General features: G+C 44.0%; 1 protein-coding gene and 2 long non-coding RNA genes across 4 annotated transcripts; 2 read left to right on the top strand and 1 right to left on the bottom strand.

Annotated features, from left to right (window-relative positions):
* Window positions 1-4608: 4608 nt before the first annotated feature.
* On the bottom strand, window positions 4609-5994 carry LOC6524737 (gamma-butyrobetaine dioxygenase). The gene is made up of 2 exons (XM_002100545.3): window positions 5033-5994; window positions 4609-4961 (listed from the first exon to the last, which is right to left on the bottom strand). Exons 1-2 carry the CDS (start codon window positions 5947-5949, stop codon window positions 4637-4639), a joined length of 1242 nt encoding a protein of 413 aa, XP_002100581.1. The 5' UTR covers window positions 5950-5994; the 3' UTR covers window positions 4609-4636.
* Window positions 5995-12182: 6188 nt separating this feature from the next.
* Window positions 12183-16602, top strand: LOC120322365. The gene is made up of 3 exons (XR_005562147.1): window positions 12183-12291; window positions 15719-15820; window positions 16026-16602. It is a non-coding gene; the product is annotated as an uncharacterized LOC120322365 (long non-coding RNA).
* Window positions 12441-12920, top strand: LOC26536321. Of its 2 annotated transcripts, none has more exons than XR_001453813.2 (2): window positions 12441-12582; window positions 12642-12920. It is a non-coding gene; the product is annotated as an uncharacterized LOC26536321 (long non-coding RNA). The 2 variants fall into 2 exon arrangements; XR_001453815.2 differs by having other exon boundaries at window positions 12638-12920.

Raw genomic sequence — 16602 nt, 5'->3', positions numbered from 1 at the left:
TCCTTGCCGGCCGAAATTAATTTAGAGCGCAATTTAAGTAAAATTTCCGCCCTGGGGCTGTTTCTTAGTTTTATTTGAGTGCGGTGCTATCATCGCCAGAACTCTGGTCCTTTGGTTTTGCGAATCCTGTGTGTCCTGCGAGCGGCAACTGAAACTAATACGCATATTTATCAAATTTCACGGCCCCGGGGTGGCTGCCACTGCTGCCTGTGATTCCGTTGCATCCGCAATCGTGCCCAACATGTACAACATCCACTGCTCCTGTGGCTGCCCGGGCAAATGCCTTGCAGCGCTTCCAGTTTCGGCAACAAGGACTTTTGGGGGGCAGTCGCAGAAGGGACGGTATGTTTCATCCTGCAGGACTTCAAGGACCGCAATGCAAGGCGTCGGACAAAGTTTCTGCCCCGGCAAACTTGACAAAGAAATAAAATGCGCCGAGTTGTAAGTGGCGTAGCACGTCTGCGTACTGTGCTCGACCATGGTGATACCGTGGGATCACGTAGCTGGAAAAGTAAGTTGCTGTCAACATGTTGAATATCCTACTCTTGAGTGGAATTGGAAACTTTAACAATAAGCAATTATTCTATAGTAAAGAATGGAAACTAGATTGCATTTTAAGCACGCTTTATCATTTAGCCTTCTTTAAAAAGAATAACAAGTTCTTAAGGCAGATATTTAATAACTAATAATATTGTATTATTAAAGGAGAATTATTCAACGTTCATAATTAAACAAATCCGTTAGCACACCCACAACCCAAAAATGTTCTCACTTTTTGATTGTTTTATTTTTGTAAGTCCCAAAATGTCGGCTGTCCCTAAGATATCAAATAACGATTGAATAATTGAATGAAGGGGACAGGGTCAGTCGGACTGGAAAAATAATAATCTGCTCGGATTCGAAATCAATACTCTCCCCTGCTGCAAAGGTATCATGCCTACACACAGAAAAAAAAAACCGCTAAAACTTCGTTGAGCTGGTGGGGTGGTAAAGGACGAGGGCTTTGCGATGGTCCATAGGCCGGGACGGTCTGGTTGCCTTGGCAATATGCAAGGACAAAGCGGCGTCTGCCTGTGGCAGACAGAACCCAACCACCTAAAACCCACTGAAAAGCAACCAGAAACCACCCAAAAAACCACCCACTCCCTCACGCGCTTGCACGCTTCATAAGCGCAACGAATGAATTTTAATTTGATTAAAGTGAAAAATTGAAAAATGCTCCTTTGCCAAAGCTTTTTCTTTTTTTTCGGAACTCTATTAAACGTGAGCGGGGGGACGAAATATAGAAGTTTGGCAAAAGTGAAGGAAACCCCAATTCGCCACCCTGTGGAAGCACAGATATACGGGGATTAGTTGGCCAATCAGTGGAGGCAGGCAACTGGGATTTTGTGGCCTGCTGCACAGCCTCATCATCCAGACGTCGTTGCCATGGCCAGAAATGCCAAAATGCCGATTGACGACGTCGTTGCTTCGCAGTATCTCAGCCTTTTCCATTCACATCCGCTGGAGATGGCGGACTTCCCCCTTCCTTCCCCCACCCAAAAGACGGCGAATGGTAACTTAGGCCGCATTAAACCTTTTTCCCTAATATTGTTGTTTTTGTTACACCAACCACCCAACCACTCAACCACCCAACCACCCAACCACCCAACCATCCAGCCACCAAAAGCTGCCAAGCTACCCAAGCCAACATATACAGCAGACCCTCGAAAACGCTCAAAGACTTTTCCATTTGGCCCCCTAGGAGATGCTTAGCCCGGCTAAGAAGCATTTTTGCTCTGGCCTGGTCGTCTGCTGGAATTACGCCGCTTGGATTTCAAGTGCCGCCACTTGCTGTTGCAGCAAATATAACACAAAAGTTGACACAGCACCTCAAACACTTGGAAAAAAAGTAATAATTTCAATATCCGGTTGAAAAATTTTAACAGTTCCTATATATATATATGGTTTATTAACAAGGCTATGCTTTTGAAAATGATATATATAGTTATTTAATTACTGGTTTCTTAATTGTTAATGCTGGCTAGGACTTTGACAATCTTATTCTACAAATTCTTCAAATCAAAAGACGCTATCCTTTTTTTTGGATAAAGTTCACTGCTGGATGAAGACAAGCCCAACTGCTTCGTAGTTGCAAATTGCCGGAGGCCGTAGAGACGCCAGTCAAGTAAAACAGAATTTTGCACTGAACCCTAAACGTGTTTGGGTTTGCAGTTCGAGTTGGAGTTCGAGTTTCTGTTGATGTGCATGTGGTTGGGGTTGGGATTGGGATTGGGATTGGGTTTGGAGATGAGGAGTTAAAGCTGGAGAAAGTGGGGATCTGAGCACCGCAGAGTCCCACTGATGGCATTCACATGGGGCGCATTGTGAAGTGCAAAAAAGGCGTATTTTACAAGATTTTTATTACATATAAATGCGAGAAGTATTAAAAAAGTAAACTTTTTATAGACTTTTCATTTTCCCTACGCTTTTCCGTCGAGGACTGCTGACTGCTGGCTGCTGTTGCTCTTGGCCAAAAGGGATGAGGCTAAGTGCGGAACGAAAAAGAAGTTGTTCGCTTTTTGTCTGGGCGTCATGATGCGTGTTAAGGGAATACACACACACACACACACACACACACACACCCATAGCCACGTTCACATACCAAAACACTCACAAGCATTTTGCCATGGAAATGCTTTCACTTGGGTACAAGGATAAATGCACTACCGCAGTTGGGAAGATCAATTGAATCTGCGATTTAGTTCATCGCTTAACATAAAGATATATATAAAGAACTTCATAAATATATTTTTTTTGTATATATCGTATCTGAATTTATTATTTAATCTCCAAGCCTTTTCTAAGATAACGTACATTTATATTCATTCCAGATAAGACATTTCCCTTAAGTATGTGACAGTAAGTGTTAGAAGAAACTAACAGTAACAGATGTCAGCATACTTTTGGGCTGGCCTTTCTCTAGATATTCTAGTTCTGAAACTACTTACCTATTAATAGCTAATTTTCCATATTTACATGTCTTGCATGTCTTGCCGAAGTGAGCGCAGAGTCGAAACTCCCTGGAGATGTGGCCCATTATTGCAGGTCAAAACTCTACCACGACAGCCGAATTTCGACCGCAAATCTCCACCGCTTTTTCTCTTCAAGGGTTTTCCCCTCCCCATCTTACCCACTCTGGGCTTAGGGTTTTTCCGCTTTTCCACTTGCTGTTGCCGTTTCTGTTCCTGTTATTGCAAGGACTTGAAGGACGAGGGAAAATGGGAGTGGAAATTTGGGGGCTGGGCATGTGGATGTCGATGTGGAGTTGCTGGCGTTGTAACTGTTGTTCGAAATGTTTTCCAGCGGCTGCGAGTTGTCGAGTTTTGCTACCGCAGACTTTTCATATTTTTCTTAACAATTCTCTCACCATCTCCGCACTTTTTTGCCACCCACGACCAAGACCACGCCTCCGCGTACTTTTAAATTTTATTTTATTACTATAACAAGACATAAGTAGGCATAATGGGGCCCTATAAAATATTTAAAAGGAAATTGGCATAGAAGTTTTCCAGCCGGAGGCGGCAGATTTTCTTTTTCTTTTTTTTTTCTGTTTTTCTGGTGGTAAGGGTAAGGGCACGGTTACAGTAACGGTTACGGCAACATTTACGGCTACGTTTCCGGGTCCCAAGTACTTTCTTTTTTGCCCCATTCAGTCGGGTACTTCGAGGATCCCGAGAGCTGCCACCTCGAGGACCCGGAGACGCGTGTCGGGCGATTAACGGGCTACTCATTGAGCGCCATTTAAGGTTATTGCACTCCAAACTAGGATTTCCATGAGATTTCCTAAAGGAAAATGGAAAAAACTACACAGAAACGATATTAACATGAGGGAAATTCTATAAATGTTAATTCAAACTAAAACACCTGTGTTAATAGTAATTAAATCTTTAGCGAATGCAACTGGATGCAAATCCCTGGAATGCAACTGGATGCACTCTCTGGAATGTTTTTATATCTAAGCTAAAATTGAATTAAATTGAAATTGAGTAATTATACTATATAATTTCTGTTTTCATCTTAGTTTAAATAAATAAAATGTCATATGTAAAACATAGTAACGATTATGGTTTGGCTTAGATAAAATCTTGTTCCTGTGTGATGGATTTTAAGTGTTTCCCCTAAAATATGTACACTTTTAGACACTCGCAGCGTGTTTAGGCAATTGCCCCGCCCCTTTTTCACGCATTTTATACCCCCAACGCCCACCGACGTCAATCATTTTCACAAACGATTTGTCAGGCAATGCCGCGATGCAAATAAGCCGAGACATTTTTTCCCCACCGCCCATCAAATGTTGCCCTCCTACCCAAAGTGGTGACTTTTTTTCATCGCCAGGATCATCGCGATTTTTTACAACTTTTCATTTTTGCGCTTGAGCTGGTTTAACTGCCGAAATTGGCGCCCTAAGCTAAACCGGATTAGGAGGATTCCGGCTGCTGGATGTCATCCTGGCTCCAGGATTCAGGATTCAGAACTCACGATTCAGAAGCATATGTGGCTGCTGGCAAAGTACCGAAAATCTTTTGGGCGGTGGTGCAAGTATTCAAATGAGAAGCTTACATCAAATGGCTTGGAAAATATGTTATCTCGCCTTTTATTGGCAACTCGCAGTCGAGCGTTTTTTCAATACCCTCAGGCGCGAGTATATGATGTCCCAGTCCAGATAGGCGCCCACTATATAGCGTGGACTCTCCTCCGAGTCATCATAACCAGTACGGCCGTGGAGCAGGCGAATGTTGTTGAAGGTCAGGACGTCGCCAGGACGCGTCTTGAAGGCGTGGCTATCCGCGATGGCCAGGCGAACGAAGCGCGCGTAGGACTCGTACCACGGAAGGACCTCCTCGAGCGGCACGTTGAAGTGACTGTCCCGCTGCGGAACGCTGTGATTTATGCGCGTGTATCGCCCCTCTGCGTCCAAGCTGCGGTCAGAGATAAAAGTGGAGTTGAAAGTTCATTTGAAACTCAATTAAACTAGTGCTTGTCCACCTACCAAATGACTGGTGCCCGCCAGATGTTGTGAAACTCTCGTCCATCCTCGCTGCCAATGTCGTTCCAATCGACGACCACGCGGCTGAGGCGCTCAAAGTCCTCGGGATGATCGCGTCGCAGGAGGTCGGCCACGTGGAAGCCATCCACCAGCATATTGCTGCCGCCAGGTGAATCCGTTTGCACAACGCAGTGCAGGATGTTGACACTTGGCTTATACTCGTAGTAGGGCAGATCCGTGTGCAGGGGCAGTGGTAGCGAAAGATAGGCAAAATTCTGGGCACCCGGCTTGGCCTGCACCACAAACTCCTCGCCGTAGGTGGTGCGTCGGATGAAGCCCACCCGATCCGCCAGTCGCCGCACCACGCCCTCATCCAGCGGAGCATCACGGAGCAGTGCCACGCCGTAGACGGCCAGCGCCTGGAGCCACTGCATCAGCACCGAGTCCTGGGCCATCACCTCATCGTAGCTGAAATGCTGGGCAATCTCCTGAAACTCCGCACCCGACCAGTGTCTAGTTGTGGGTCTGTAGAAGTCCCGCAGATATTTCTGCTGTTCATCTGGCTCGAAACTCCGCTCCTTTAGCCACGTCAATGGGAATCTGCTCTCGTGTGCATCGCTCCACTTGACCAGCACCTCCTTGGATTGCTCATCTGTCTGCAGGCTGACTGGCCGGATGCGGGTATCGAAGTTATCCCAGTCCAGTTTACGCGACTTGGAGCTGCCGTGAAAGCAATCACCGCACATGCAATTGTCCCGCAGCCAAACACCCGGAAAAGTTAGTGGTTTGCCATTTGCCTCCGGCTGCACCTCGATATTCGATTCATTCACGATCTTGGCACTGATTTGTCGAGCAAACTGAACCGTATGAATGGTCTTCAGTTGACTCAGGGAACGACCCACTAATCTCGGAACCCACATGGCGATGTAGTACTCGGTGTGAGATTCAAATGCCGAATGAAACGCCGGAGAAAGCTAAATAGTATAATCAGCAGCGAAATCGGGTCTTTGGACTTTGCCTGCCAGCTCACCACACCAAGTGGGCATCCAGATATGGCAGGGACGTAGACAAACTGGGGATATTCTACTCATATGTTATATTTAGAAAAGAAAATCTTTACTTCGGGAGTTCTATGTATAATTAGTAAGAACCAAAACATAACTAGCGCACAATTTAAAAGAAGACCCCCTTTAAAAGTAGTTCTCAGTACGACTCTGCTTAAGAGCAAGTGTTATCAATAAACTAGTTCCCCTGCGAGAGCGCATCTGCTACAGTTTGTTTGTTAATAAAAGCACTTAAAAAGTAGATACTATGGAGTGAAAAGAGAGGCAAATAGTCAAAGAAAGTAGGAGTTAAACCTGTGTATTATAACAAACAGACAAAAAGACACAGTATTAGATGAGGCATTATTACCAAATTGTCTTGTTGAAATTAAGTCAGATTTTATTTTACATTTTCTAAGTTCACAGAACCATTCATTTTTTATTGATAAACCCTCTTAGGCTAAAACTTCTTTAATTGTAGCTCAATTCCCATTCATATTGATAACTTCATTTGCAAAGATTGTGACACATATTGCAAACATTTTACAAGATTTTATTATTCAATTTATCTAGCTCTGAACCAATTTCGCTAATTTAAAGTTGCAAGTCAATCTGTAGCTGTATCTGTATCTATATCTGTATCTGTATCTGAATCTGTATCTGAATCTGAATCTGAATCTGAATCTGAATCTGAATCTGAATCTGAATCTGAATATATGTCATAAGCATCCGGCTGAATTAGCATATTGTTGCTGAATCTTGAATGCCACCCAGCATCGATTTGCTTGACGTCATCGGGTGGAAAGTCAGTTTTCCCCACCGGCTGCTGTTTTCCGTTTGCTGCGGCGAAGCGGTCAATCAATCAATCAATCAATCAATCAATTGAATCATCTTTGTCCGCCTGCGGGTCTTTTTGGCCCATACCCATGCCCATTCCCAATCCCATTCCCGGGCTAAAAGCCTTTAAAGGGCCTTTCTCGATTCTCGTGAAAGCAATAAAAATTGCAGCACCTTCTGCGGGCAAAGCTGACCTGTTGCACAATTGAATGGGAGCAGTTGCAACTGGAAAGAGGCTCCAGTGGGAGGTGCACTGGGAAGAACCAGATATATATATTATATATAAGAGCAATGCATACATATTTTTGATGCTTTAAAGACGGATTTTAATTAAATCATATTTTTAAAGGTCTTTTGCTAAAATCTACTTGATTCATTTAATGAAGCATTTTGCAATGTGTAGTATTATCCGAATCGATTCGTTTTTCCGCAGTTTCCGTACGTAGGATTTACCCGAACAGTGGTAAATTGTTAAAAACGATAAATGAGTTGGGTTTCGAGTGCAGGTGCGCAGCTGAATCGAATGGCAGCCAGTGGCCCACGGACAGTGGACACTGGACACTGGGACCATCCAGTGGACATCGAGGGGTCCGGCGCGAATGCCCAAATGTCTGCCTGCCCTGACCATTTTTAGCGCGGACAATAAATTCTTCATGCGAGGCTGCCTTCGCATTTCCAGCCGGCGGAGGCTTTTGGAAATGTTGCAGAAATTCCCAAGCCGGCGGCCATAAAAATGCGGCTCACATGTGACAACGATTTGTACTTTAGCCCCTTTTATGGCACTCGACGACTGCTGTTCCTCCTCCGGCGACTGTTGCATTTTAAAAAGCAACTGAGCTCCGCGAATACGTATTCGTATTCGTATATATGTACGTAACCCCGTCGCCTGCCTTCTGTTCTGTTCCTTCTGTTTGGCTTCACAAATCTCAAAATCGCATCAGATTATACGAGTTATGCGATGCAGCATCCAGCATCAAGCATCCACCATCAAGCATCCAGCAACAGGCTCCCATTTTGGTCATCTGCCGTTTGTCGTCGCTTTTGTAGGTCAACGCCTCCTTTGGACGCATAACCAAAAAACCAGCGGCTCAATCTCCCACTTCCACTTCCACTCCCACTTTGCCAGTATCCAACCCAATCCTCCGACCCCCTTGCAATTGGGTCAATTAACACTGACGACCCTTGAGGTTGCTATCGCCGGATGCGAGAAACGTCCTTCAGTCCTTTTATGAGAATGAGACCCCTTCGATATGCCGATGATTATCATGTCACATGCCCCCACTTAAGGCGAATCCTGTTTCCTTGTCCGAAATGTTAACAGTTTTCATTTCATGTAATTAAGTGCTGCTGCTGATCCAGTAGTTTTTATCTTTAAGAACGTTCGTTCCTTTCCCCCAACCGGATGAAAGCACTGGAGATGGAGAGCAGTGAAAGCTTTTTGGCTTTCCACGCTGTGAACGGAAAACAATGGGGCAAGATAGTTGGTGTTTGGGGTATGGGGCCATGTCGGATGGATTAGGATGGGTTCCGGATGGCTATGTGGATATAGATGTGGATGTGAACGTGAATGTGAATGGACTCCTCGGACTCGGACTAGCCGGGTGACTGGGTGACTGGATGGGTCTCTGTTTGCAAACTGTCTGGGCGAGACAACGTTGTACGTGCGGATGATGTCCGCCGGTCCGAGATCCGGCGTTTTGATACCCGTCATACCGACAACAGGGTATATTGTGCACTGCTGGATGTGACAGGACGAGGGCAGAAATGCCAAGTTGAAATGTAAGTAGCAGAGGTATTCGCGATCCGGTTGATCGTCGGGCTTTGCTCTACTGATAAGCAAAGAAGAGCTGGTTGTTTGGTACCTCTATTAATTTTAAATATATAAGTACTCAAAACTTATTCCTCTGATTAATAGACAAAACAGCAAAACAGTTCAATCTATCGACTTGGTACAGAGTATCTCTTAGTCTGTCAGCGGTGCAAAGGACCTTCTTTCTTGTTCCTTCTGCCTTTGCTGATTGCACTTCAGTCGGGTAAGGAGCAAGGACTAAGGCCCCAAGCGGACCAAAAAATGTGTTAAGAGTCTAAACACGAACGTGCCGCTCAAAGGCCACTCGTTAACAGGCGCCGGGAAAGAGGTTCGAGGTTCGAGGTTCGCTTGGTTTGAGGTTCGAGTTTCGAATCGGCGCATCGCCAGCGCCATCTATCGGTATGGACAGGAGCTATTGGTAAATATTTTCACTATTTGCGACAGGCCAAGATGCACACACTCACCCACATGAAGCGAGGAAAAATGTAAGTGTAGGATACCCCTGAGAGACGACTGACGCCCAACTGGCTTCATATATCTTCTGCACTTTTCTCTTTTTTGCTTTTTTCAGCGGAAACGAGCCTTTTTGCAGGTGGCATCTGCAACATCCTCCAAGATGGCAATGTCTGCAGCCATTTCATTTGGCTGCTTATTTTATTGCCCCTGAGCCCAGTCAGAGTCAGAGCGAACAGGCAGACAGACAGTTGGCAAACAAACAAAAACACCGGGTTAGGCCAGATTCTTCAGCTACAAACATATAACTACATATATATACATATATATACCATTTTCGGGGTCCAATGGAGACTTCATTACGAATGCGGCAGGAGAAAGGGAAGTGCAATTCATTGCCCAAGACATTCGGACTGGCAAGGAGGATACCCATATACAACCGACTTGGCAGTCTCATCCGAGATCCTCGCAGTGCTGGCGCATTCCTGAACTGCGTTGCAGGTGCCGCAGGATTTCCGAAACTCCGGAGAGTACACAACTCCGGCAGAAGTACAAAATCCAAGCCAGAGACTCCGGCTCCGAGTTAAACGAAATGAACTCGCGTTGCGGCAGAGGTTTACCATACTCGCGTTGTCTTAAAATCAACTGAGTCCCTTTATTTGAGTTGATTTATACCCATTTATAACCAAATACGATAATATAGGTTTTTATTTAGAGGTTTTTATCAGTTCTTGTTCTTGTTTATAAAGCAAAGGAACTCGCTTTAAAAGCGGTCTTTCCCCATTTTCTCAGATGTCAGACCTGTGCCAAGATGAAGTCAGTCCGCAGTTGAGTTTGAGTGCATGCATAAGTGTATTTATGTACGGAGCCTGCATAGTTTACACATTGTCTGCTGCAAGTCCTGACAGCCGTTGTCTCCTGAAAACGAAGACGCTGTCCCTGCGAATTTGCCCCGCTGCCAACCCCCCCTTCTCCCCAGTCTGCTAGCTGTTATCCTGTTTTCCTTGGCTGAGCTTTCGGTAAGCCGCGTCTAAATATCCTTTTTCTGCTCTGCAATTTTTACAGCTCATTCCGGGCGGCACTCCTTGAGCAGTTGTTTGCGCATTGTTTACAGCTTTGTCCTGTCTCAAAACAGGATAAGACGAGGGGTGGGAGGGGGTAGATGGAGCTGGTTTCGGCATCGAGTCCTGCGCTTAATGCAGTCTGCAGTTTGCCCGGCAAGTGGCAGGAATACAAATCAAATTAACCTCGATGAGGCATCCGGTGAAGCGGTTTTCCTCCTTTTCCGCTTTTCACTTAATTAGTGGGCAATGAGGCGTGGGCGCCCAAAAGTTTCGAGACAATGCGATTGGGGCATGTATTCCGCTGGACGTCAAAGTGCCGATAAGGCTGTGCCAGCGGATACTCATTATCCCTGCAACGCACCCATTTTCTTCTTTTTTTTTTTGTACTTCAAGCCGCAATTAAACACAGATGGGATTCATGCACGTTACGCTCTCTGCGATTTTTCAATGGAAACTATTTCCAACTACGCTTTGCTTTGGCTCAAAATCAACAAAAAGTTACCCCACCTTTTCACTTCTATTTTTTTTTCTTTTTTTGAATGCTGACTATAGCCAGTACAGCGCTGCATGGGAAGTTGAAACGTGTTGCGGCATATATTAATTTTTATTTCCAACGCGGTCGTCTACAAATTAACGTTGATGCCACAGCTTTGCTGCACTGAGAGAAGTTTGGGATTCTTTCAAAAAATTCTTCCTATGCCATGTTACACGTTTCTTAGCGTTTTTTTGGCTTACAAGGGCAGAAGTTAGGCATCTTTAATTTAATTAGATATTATGTGTAAATCTACAACCATTCAATTTTTCTCAGTGCTGCTTCTGCTCTGCTTCTTTTCAGCTTTGTTTGTTTAGCCACTGAATGATGGATCATACACACACACACAGCCATACGCACACACACACAGACTCACACACACACACTCGCTCAGGCGAAAGAGTTTCGAAAACAACTTTCCAGGGATTTCGGTTGCACTTTTCAATGAAAAACCTTGCTTCTTTCCCCGATTTTTTGTTTGTACTTCCACCCCGCAGCCTTTGTGTTTGGCATGCCTGCTCATTATTTTCACACGTAGCTTGGCACGCTCTGGAAAACTCCACCCCCACCCCCAGCCCCAGCCCCTCACTCTCCCTGAAAAACCCCCATCATAACCCACTCCTCTAATTTTCACTCACACACACGGACACGCACACGCACAGCCCCGTTTTGTTTATATTTGAAGGTAATTTTTTGGACTGCCGCCGCATTACTTGCAACTGTTGCGCCTATTGAACCCATCCCCATCCCCATCCTCTCCATCCCCAACCCCATTCCCTTCCCCTTTCCCTTCTCCAGGCCAAAAAGGGCAGCCATAAAAGGTCAATGATACTTACAGTTTGAACAACTCCTGAGGCCCAGGGAACCAAGTGTTCAAGTTTCTTGTGGAAACTGAGAACGCAGGAGGTGATTACGGCGATGCTGCAGGAGAAGTGCACAGAAAAACTTAGAGAGACTATCAGCTTCCTATTTTGCCACCCTGTTGCCTGATGTGCGTTTTGATGTTTCGAATGCCTTAACAAAAAACAATCTAATATATTATTAATTAATATTAATACTTAATTAACACTATTCCATTTCTATTGTTCTAGCTGGCATTCAAAGTTAAATTGTAAAATTATAAGATAGCTAAGAGAATTACGTTACATTAAAAGGAAATAATAAATAATACTAAATACTAAATACTACTAAGTACTAAATACTAAAAAATACTAAATACTAAATACTACTAAGTACTAAATACTAAATAATACTAAATACTTAATACTAAATAATACTAAAAAATACCAAAATATAGGTGCCCTCCTCTGCGCTTCTCAAAAGTCCTACATAAGCAAACCACTTTTTCGATGTTTTTCAAAAAAAAAATACTAAATGTGAGTGAGTGGTGCAGTGATTTAATGTGGCAGCAGAGGATATCAATAATGTGATTTCGACCTACTGGAGGAAGTGCCTGAGCGAGCTATTTTCCAGGAGCTACAACCAGCTCTCAGCTCTGACGTGGAAAGAGCTTCAGGAAAGGGGTGAGTATATTAAAACGAAATTTCTTTTTCGTGTTGTTTAAATTGAATAATTAAATTAAATAATGTAATGGCTATCTGTTTGGCATAATCTGTTTCGTTTTTCAGTAATTATGTTTTGAAATTTGTTGAGTGTGATTAGGGTGTCAAAAAATGCCACTTTTGCAGTTCTCTGATTCATAGCTCAAAATCTTAAAATTTAACAAATTTCGATTATGTTTCCAAAATATATAAAATGTCATATGGATCGTTGGATTAGGTTGTCAGCTGCACAAGACAGCATACTTCTTATTTGTATAGTATAAGTAACTTATTTTACATTGTTGTACAGCACGTTTTCTTCGCACAGGCAGATGTGAAAGGTGGAGACCTCAAGTAACATAGTTGAGGAGCTGGGGAGCTGGGTGACCACTGGCAAAGAAGGATGCTGTAAGTGTGGTCAAGCTGCATGAAATTGAAATGGTCAAGCCATAAACTTGGCCATTTGTACTCCAGTTCTGTTATGAGTAGAAGCGAAAAAACAATAAAATGGCCCCAACGAGTGCAAACCGAAGAAACCCAAGGAGCAGCAAACCGAGAGCCCAAACGTGGGCCAAGGAAACGGACAAATGTAATAGAAAATTGCCGCAAAATATGAAATGTGAATTGCGTGGGGTTTTAGCCAGCTAGAAATATGTACATACATATATACCGGAAATGGTTCTCGCACCCTTTTCTGTCCTTTACGAGGGTCCTTAAGTGGGCAAACTACAAGTGGGGTGACTTACTCACGTCGCCTCTGGGATGCGTGTGATCTTCGGGTGTCCGGGTGAACCATAAATGCCTGAATGAACTGAATTGGAGTAACAAAGTGCTACTCCGCCGCAAATATGAGGATAAACCAGTCTGAAATATGATACGGAATAACAAATGACTTGGGGCACGTTTATTATCCTTACTCTCGAGAAGGAAAATCAATTTTCATTTATAGTTTGTTCCTCAGTCCCTTTCATATTAAGTTTATATACACCTTAACCCTTGATACTTGCATCTTAATACCCTTAGAACTATGTACTTCCCTAAACAATAGGCCTTAGTTCGTGAAGCGAATCACTGATTTATAAAAATTCTTTAATTAAGTATTTTAACCTTAAACGCATCAGAGGAGTGCTACTCAGACACCAGTCGCTCATTAACAATGTATTAAATAATGAAATAAAGCGATTATGATAATAATTTCAGCGCAATTAATGTTGGCAGGCAGCGGCAAAAAAGTTTTCCCAATAATTACCAACAATTAAAATTGATTTATGAAAAAAAGCAAGCGGCGGATTCGGAATGGAATTCAATTAAAAAAACCTGCTATCCCCCATCGAAACAGAATATCCGCAGTAGCGGCAGAAGCACAAGCAATTGTCCATTGGCCAATCGATTAATAAGAAAATGTGCAGGACTAACGGCCCTGAAATATGGGCCAATAAAGGATGAGCCATCCACTTTCGAGGATCGCACAATATACTCGTATGTCTGCGGATGTCTGCGAATGGCGTCATGCAATTACGTTGCCCGGTGTCCGCTGATGCCTAACATGAATGCCCATGCCCAAGGATAATTAACGAACTTACACACACGCACACTCGGCAGGACGATGGATAAATGCTTTTATTTAACAAATTAATTGGCGCAAAGAACGGTGAAAGCACACGGCCAGGTACACGACGAAGAAAATTATATATAATTTATATATTCCTATACATATAAATTGATCATTTAACTTTTAATATTCCTGGCATGTACATAACCCTATTCTATGTATTAAAACCTATAACAGATGACCTCAAAATGCATGTGATTTAAGCAAACTCCTTTTGGAATTGACAACATTTTCTGCCAGTGTCCGAGCGACAGAGATGGACATCTTCAAATGTTTCTGAGCCAAGCTCTGCCCTTTTCCCCCCTTTTGCTGGACATACAATTACTTACACATTGTTGAACCTCTTGCAAAACAATTTTTTTTTTGCCGCCACTGCTGCTGCCGTGCGATTTCCGGAGCTCCAGAATGTAATTAATAAACGCATTAAAAACGCATGCAAGTGAGCAACCGAACAGGACGTGGCCAGCACATGGACACGGATTGCGGCCCACTACCTCTGAACTGAAGCTCTGAGCTTCTGAACCCGAGCCCGAACCCGAATCTGAACCAGATACCTGAAAGCCAGTGGGCCAGAGAGCCATCCAGTAGTTCAGGCCGAGCTGGAGCCATCCAGGCTGTCCAGGCGATTGGAATGAAAACCAATTAATCAGCTGCCGGCCACCAGCCGCCGACCACCGACCACCAGCGAGTGACCAACTCTGGTCAATGGCCTATGAAATGGGGCAGCCAGGAGGACTCAGGTTTGGATGTCATACGTACTTGGGCTTGGGGGTGAAACCAACCCCCCAGAACAACCCCCGTGGAGTTGTTTCAATATTTGTTCTATTAAACACCAGCCCCCGCACTGACACCTCGAAAAAAAACCAAAAAAAAAACGAAACAGAATAGAACAATAAAAAAGCGATGAGCAGAAGGGAGAACATAAGATAATAGACAATTTTTACATTACAGATTTTATGGTGGCGTCGAATTATGAATCGTTATATTTCAGCCGTGGGGTTCAGATGCCCGAAAGGCAATTTGCAACTGCAGAGGGGCATAATGAACTCGTAATGAAGTTGGCAATGAAAAATTGCACAAATACATCGCCCTGAAAATGTCTACGAGTGTCTAATGGGTTAAGACATTCGAATAGCTTAACATATTCAAATGGGGAATACAAACATATGATTAGTTCAATTTAAGGATCGCTGTTATTATATTTTTATAAATTTCATTTGCCACGGAGAACAAGAGACGCGACTTGAAGACACAAATATTGCCGAGCTGACTCGTATACCTAAGCGTTTAAATAAATCTGCTGCTGGTCTCGCCTACTTCTTGAGCTCCAGATGCTTATTTATGGCCCGGGAACAATATATCGCAGATGAGTGGGTGGATGACAAATCACGGCCAGAAGCAGGATGATACTGGTACCGATGATACTGGCTCTGCAGGCAATGTAATCACATTTATTCGCGACACTCGAGACGCTCTAGGACTCTGATAGCCCCACACACACTTTTCCTTCTCCCCCGCTGCGAGCCACAATTATTGTCTTGTAACACACACGCCCTCCACAGAAGACAAAGCAAAAAAACAAATATCTATGTAAAAAAAAAAGAAAGGAAAAAAAAAATAAAAAACAGAACGAGCAGCAACATTTGCCTCCCCCAGCAAACACTTTATACAAATCGCTACCCCAAAGCCAGACAGACGGCAGCTGAGTGATGGCATTTTCTCCTTATCATTTTTACGTTTTTGTGATAATTCATGTTTATAAATTGTTTATGTATTTCATTTGCCATTACATTGCAGAAATTTTCTAGGCAGGCTCGGTGCGATAAAAAATTCATGGAACCAGAGCCAAGACAAACCGAATTGCGAATTGGATTACACGGCAAGCCAACGTGTCACGAGGTACATAAATGAAAAAAAAAGAGGGCCAACAAATCCAATAAAATCAAAATCATTGTCAAGTCATCTAAGTGAGTCGTAATCCTCGATGGGAGCCGGAGTAGCAGCAGCATCAGGCTTTAAAGCCCCTAAATCCATTTAAGAGCCACTCCGAAGGAACTAATCGAAGTTTGTACTTTCGAAACTCAATTTTCTCGATGATTTACAGAGACACTACTGCCGGCACTCCACTGCACGCTTTCACAACCCATCAACACCATCGGTTTTCAATCAAACTTTGCATATCCCATCAATCAACACCGAATCACACATCAAAGCCGCTGCTGCTGCGTTCTTAAAAAAAGTGACGTTGCCAAAGAGCAAAGGAGCCTCTCCATATCCACCTTATGCTCCCTCCACACTGCTAACCCCCTCCCCCTTTTGGAAATAACCCATACGAAGGCGAGTGGGGCCCACACTCCGAATGGACCCAGTGTCCCATAGAGAATGGCTCCATGGAAGCGCAACAAATTAGGCTAAACACCGACAAGCCCCCCTTTCTCCCCCATTCTCTGCCTCCCCCTAAATTCCCCTTTCCAGCCCACCCCACCCCACCCCAAACATACAACATCCCATTGTGATGCGACTTTGTGTGGATGCTGATTTTGATGCCGACGCAGCGAGATTTCCAGTGGCAGACCAAGTAGCAGCAGCAGCAACAGCAACAGAAACAGCAACAGAATCAGAAACAGGAACACGAATGTGAGTCAACGCACACGTATTACCCGGGCTGCACTGCGAGAAAG

Source organism: Drosophila yakuba, chromosome X (assembly GCF_016746365.2).
Source record: "Drosophila yakuba strain Tai18E2 chromosome X, Prin_Dyak_Tai18E2_2.1, whole genome shotgun sequence".
NCBI lineage: Eukaryota > Metazoa > Arthropoda > Insecta > Diptera > Drosophilidae > Drosophila > Drosophila yakuba.
Note: the sequence above shows the minus strand (reverse complement) of the source record. Positions and strands in the feature narration are given on the sequence as shown.

Coding starts and splice junctions, on each gene's coding strand:
- LOC6524737 (XM_002100545.3), bottom strand. CDS start 5,949: ATGTGGGTTCCGAGATTAGTGGGTCGTTCCCTGAGTCAACTGAAGACC. Junction 4,962..5,032: donor TGGCGGGCACCAGTCATTTG/GTAGGTGGACAA, acceptor CTCTGACCGCAG/CTTGGACGCAGAGGGGCGAT.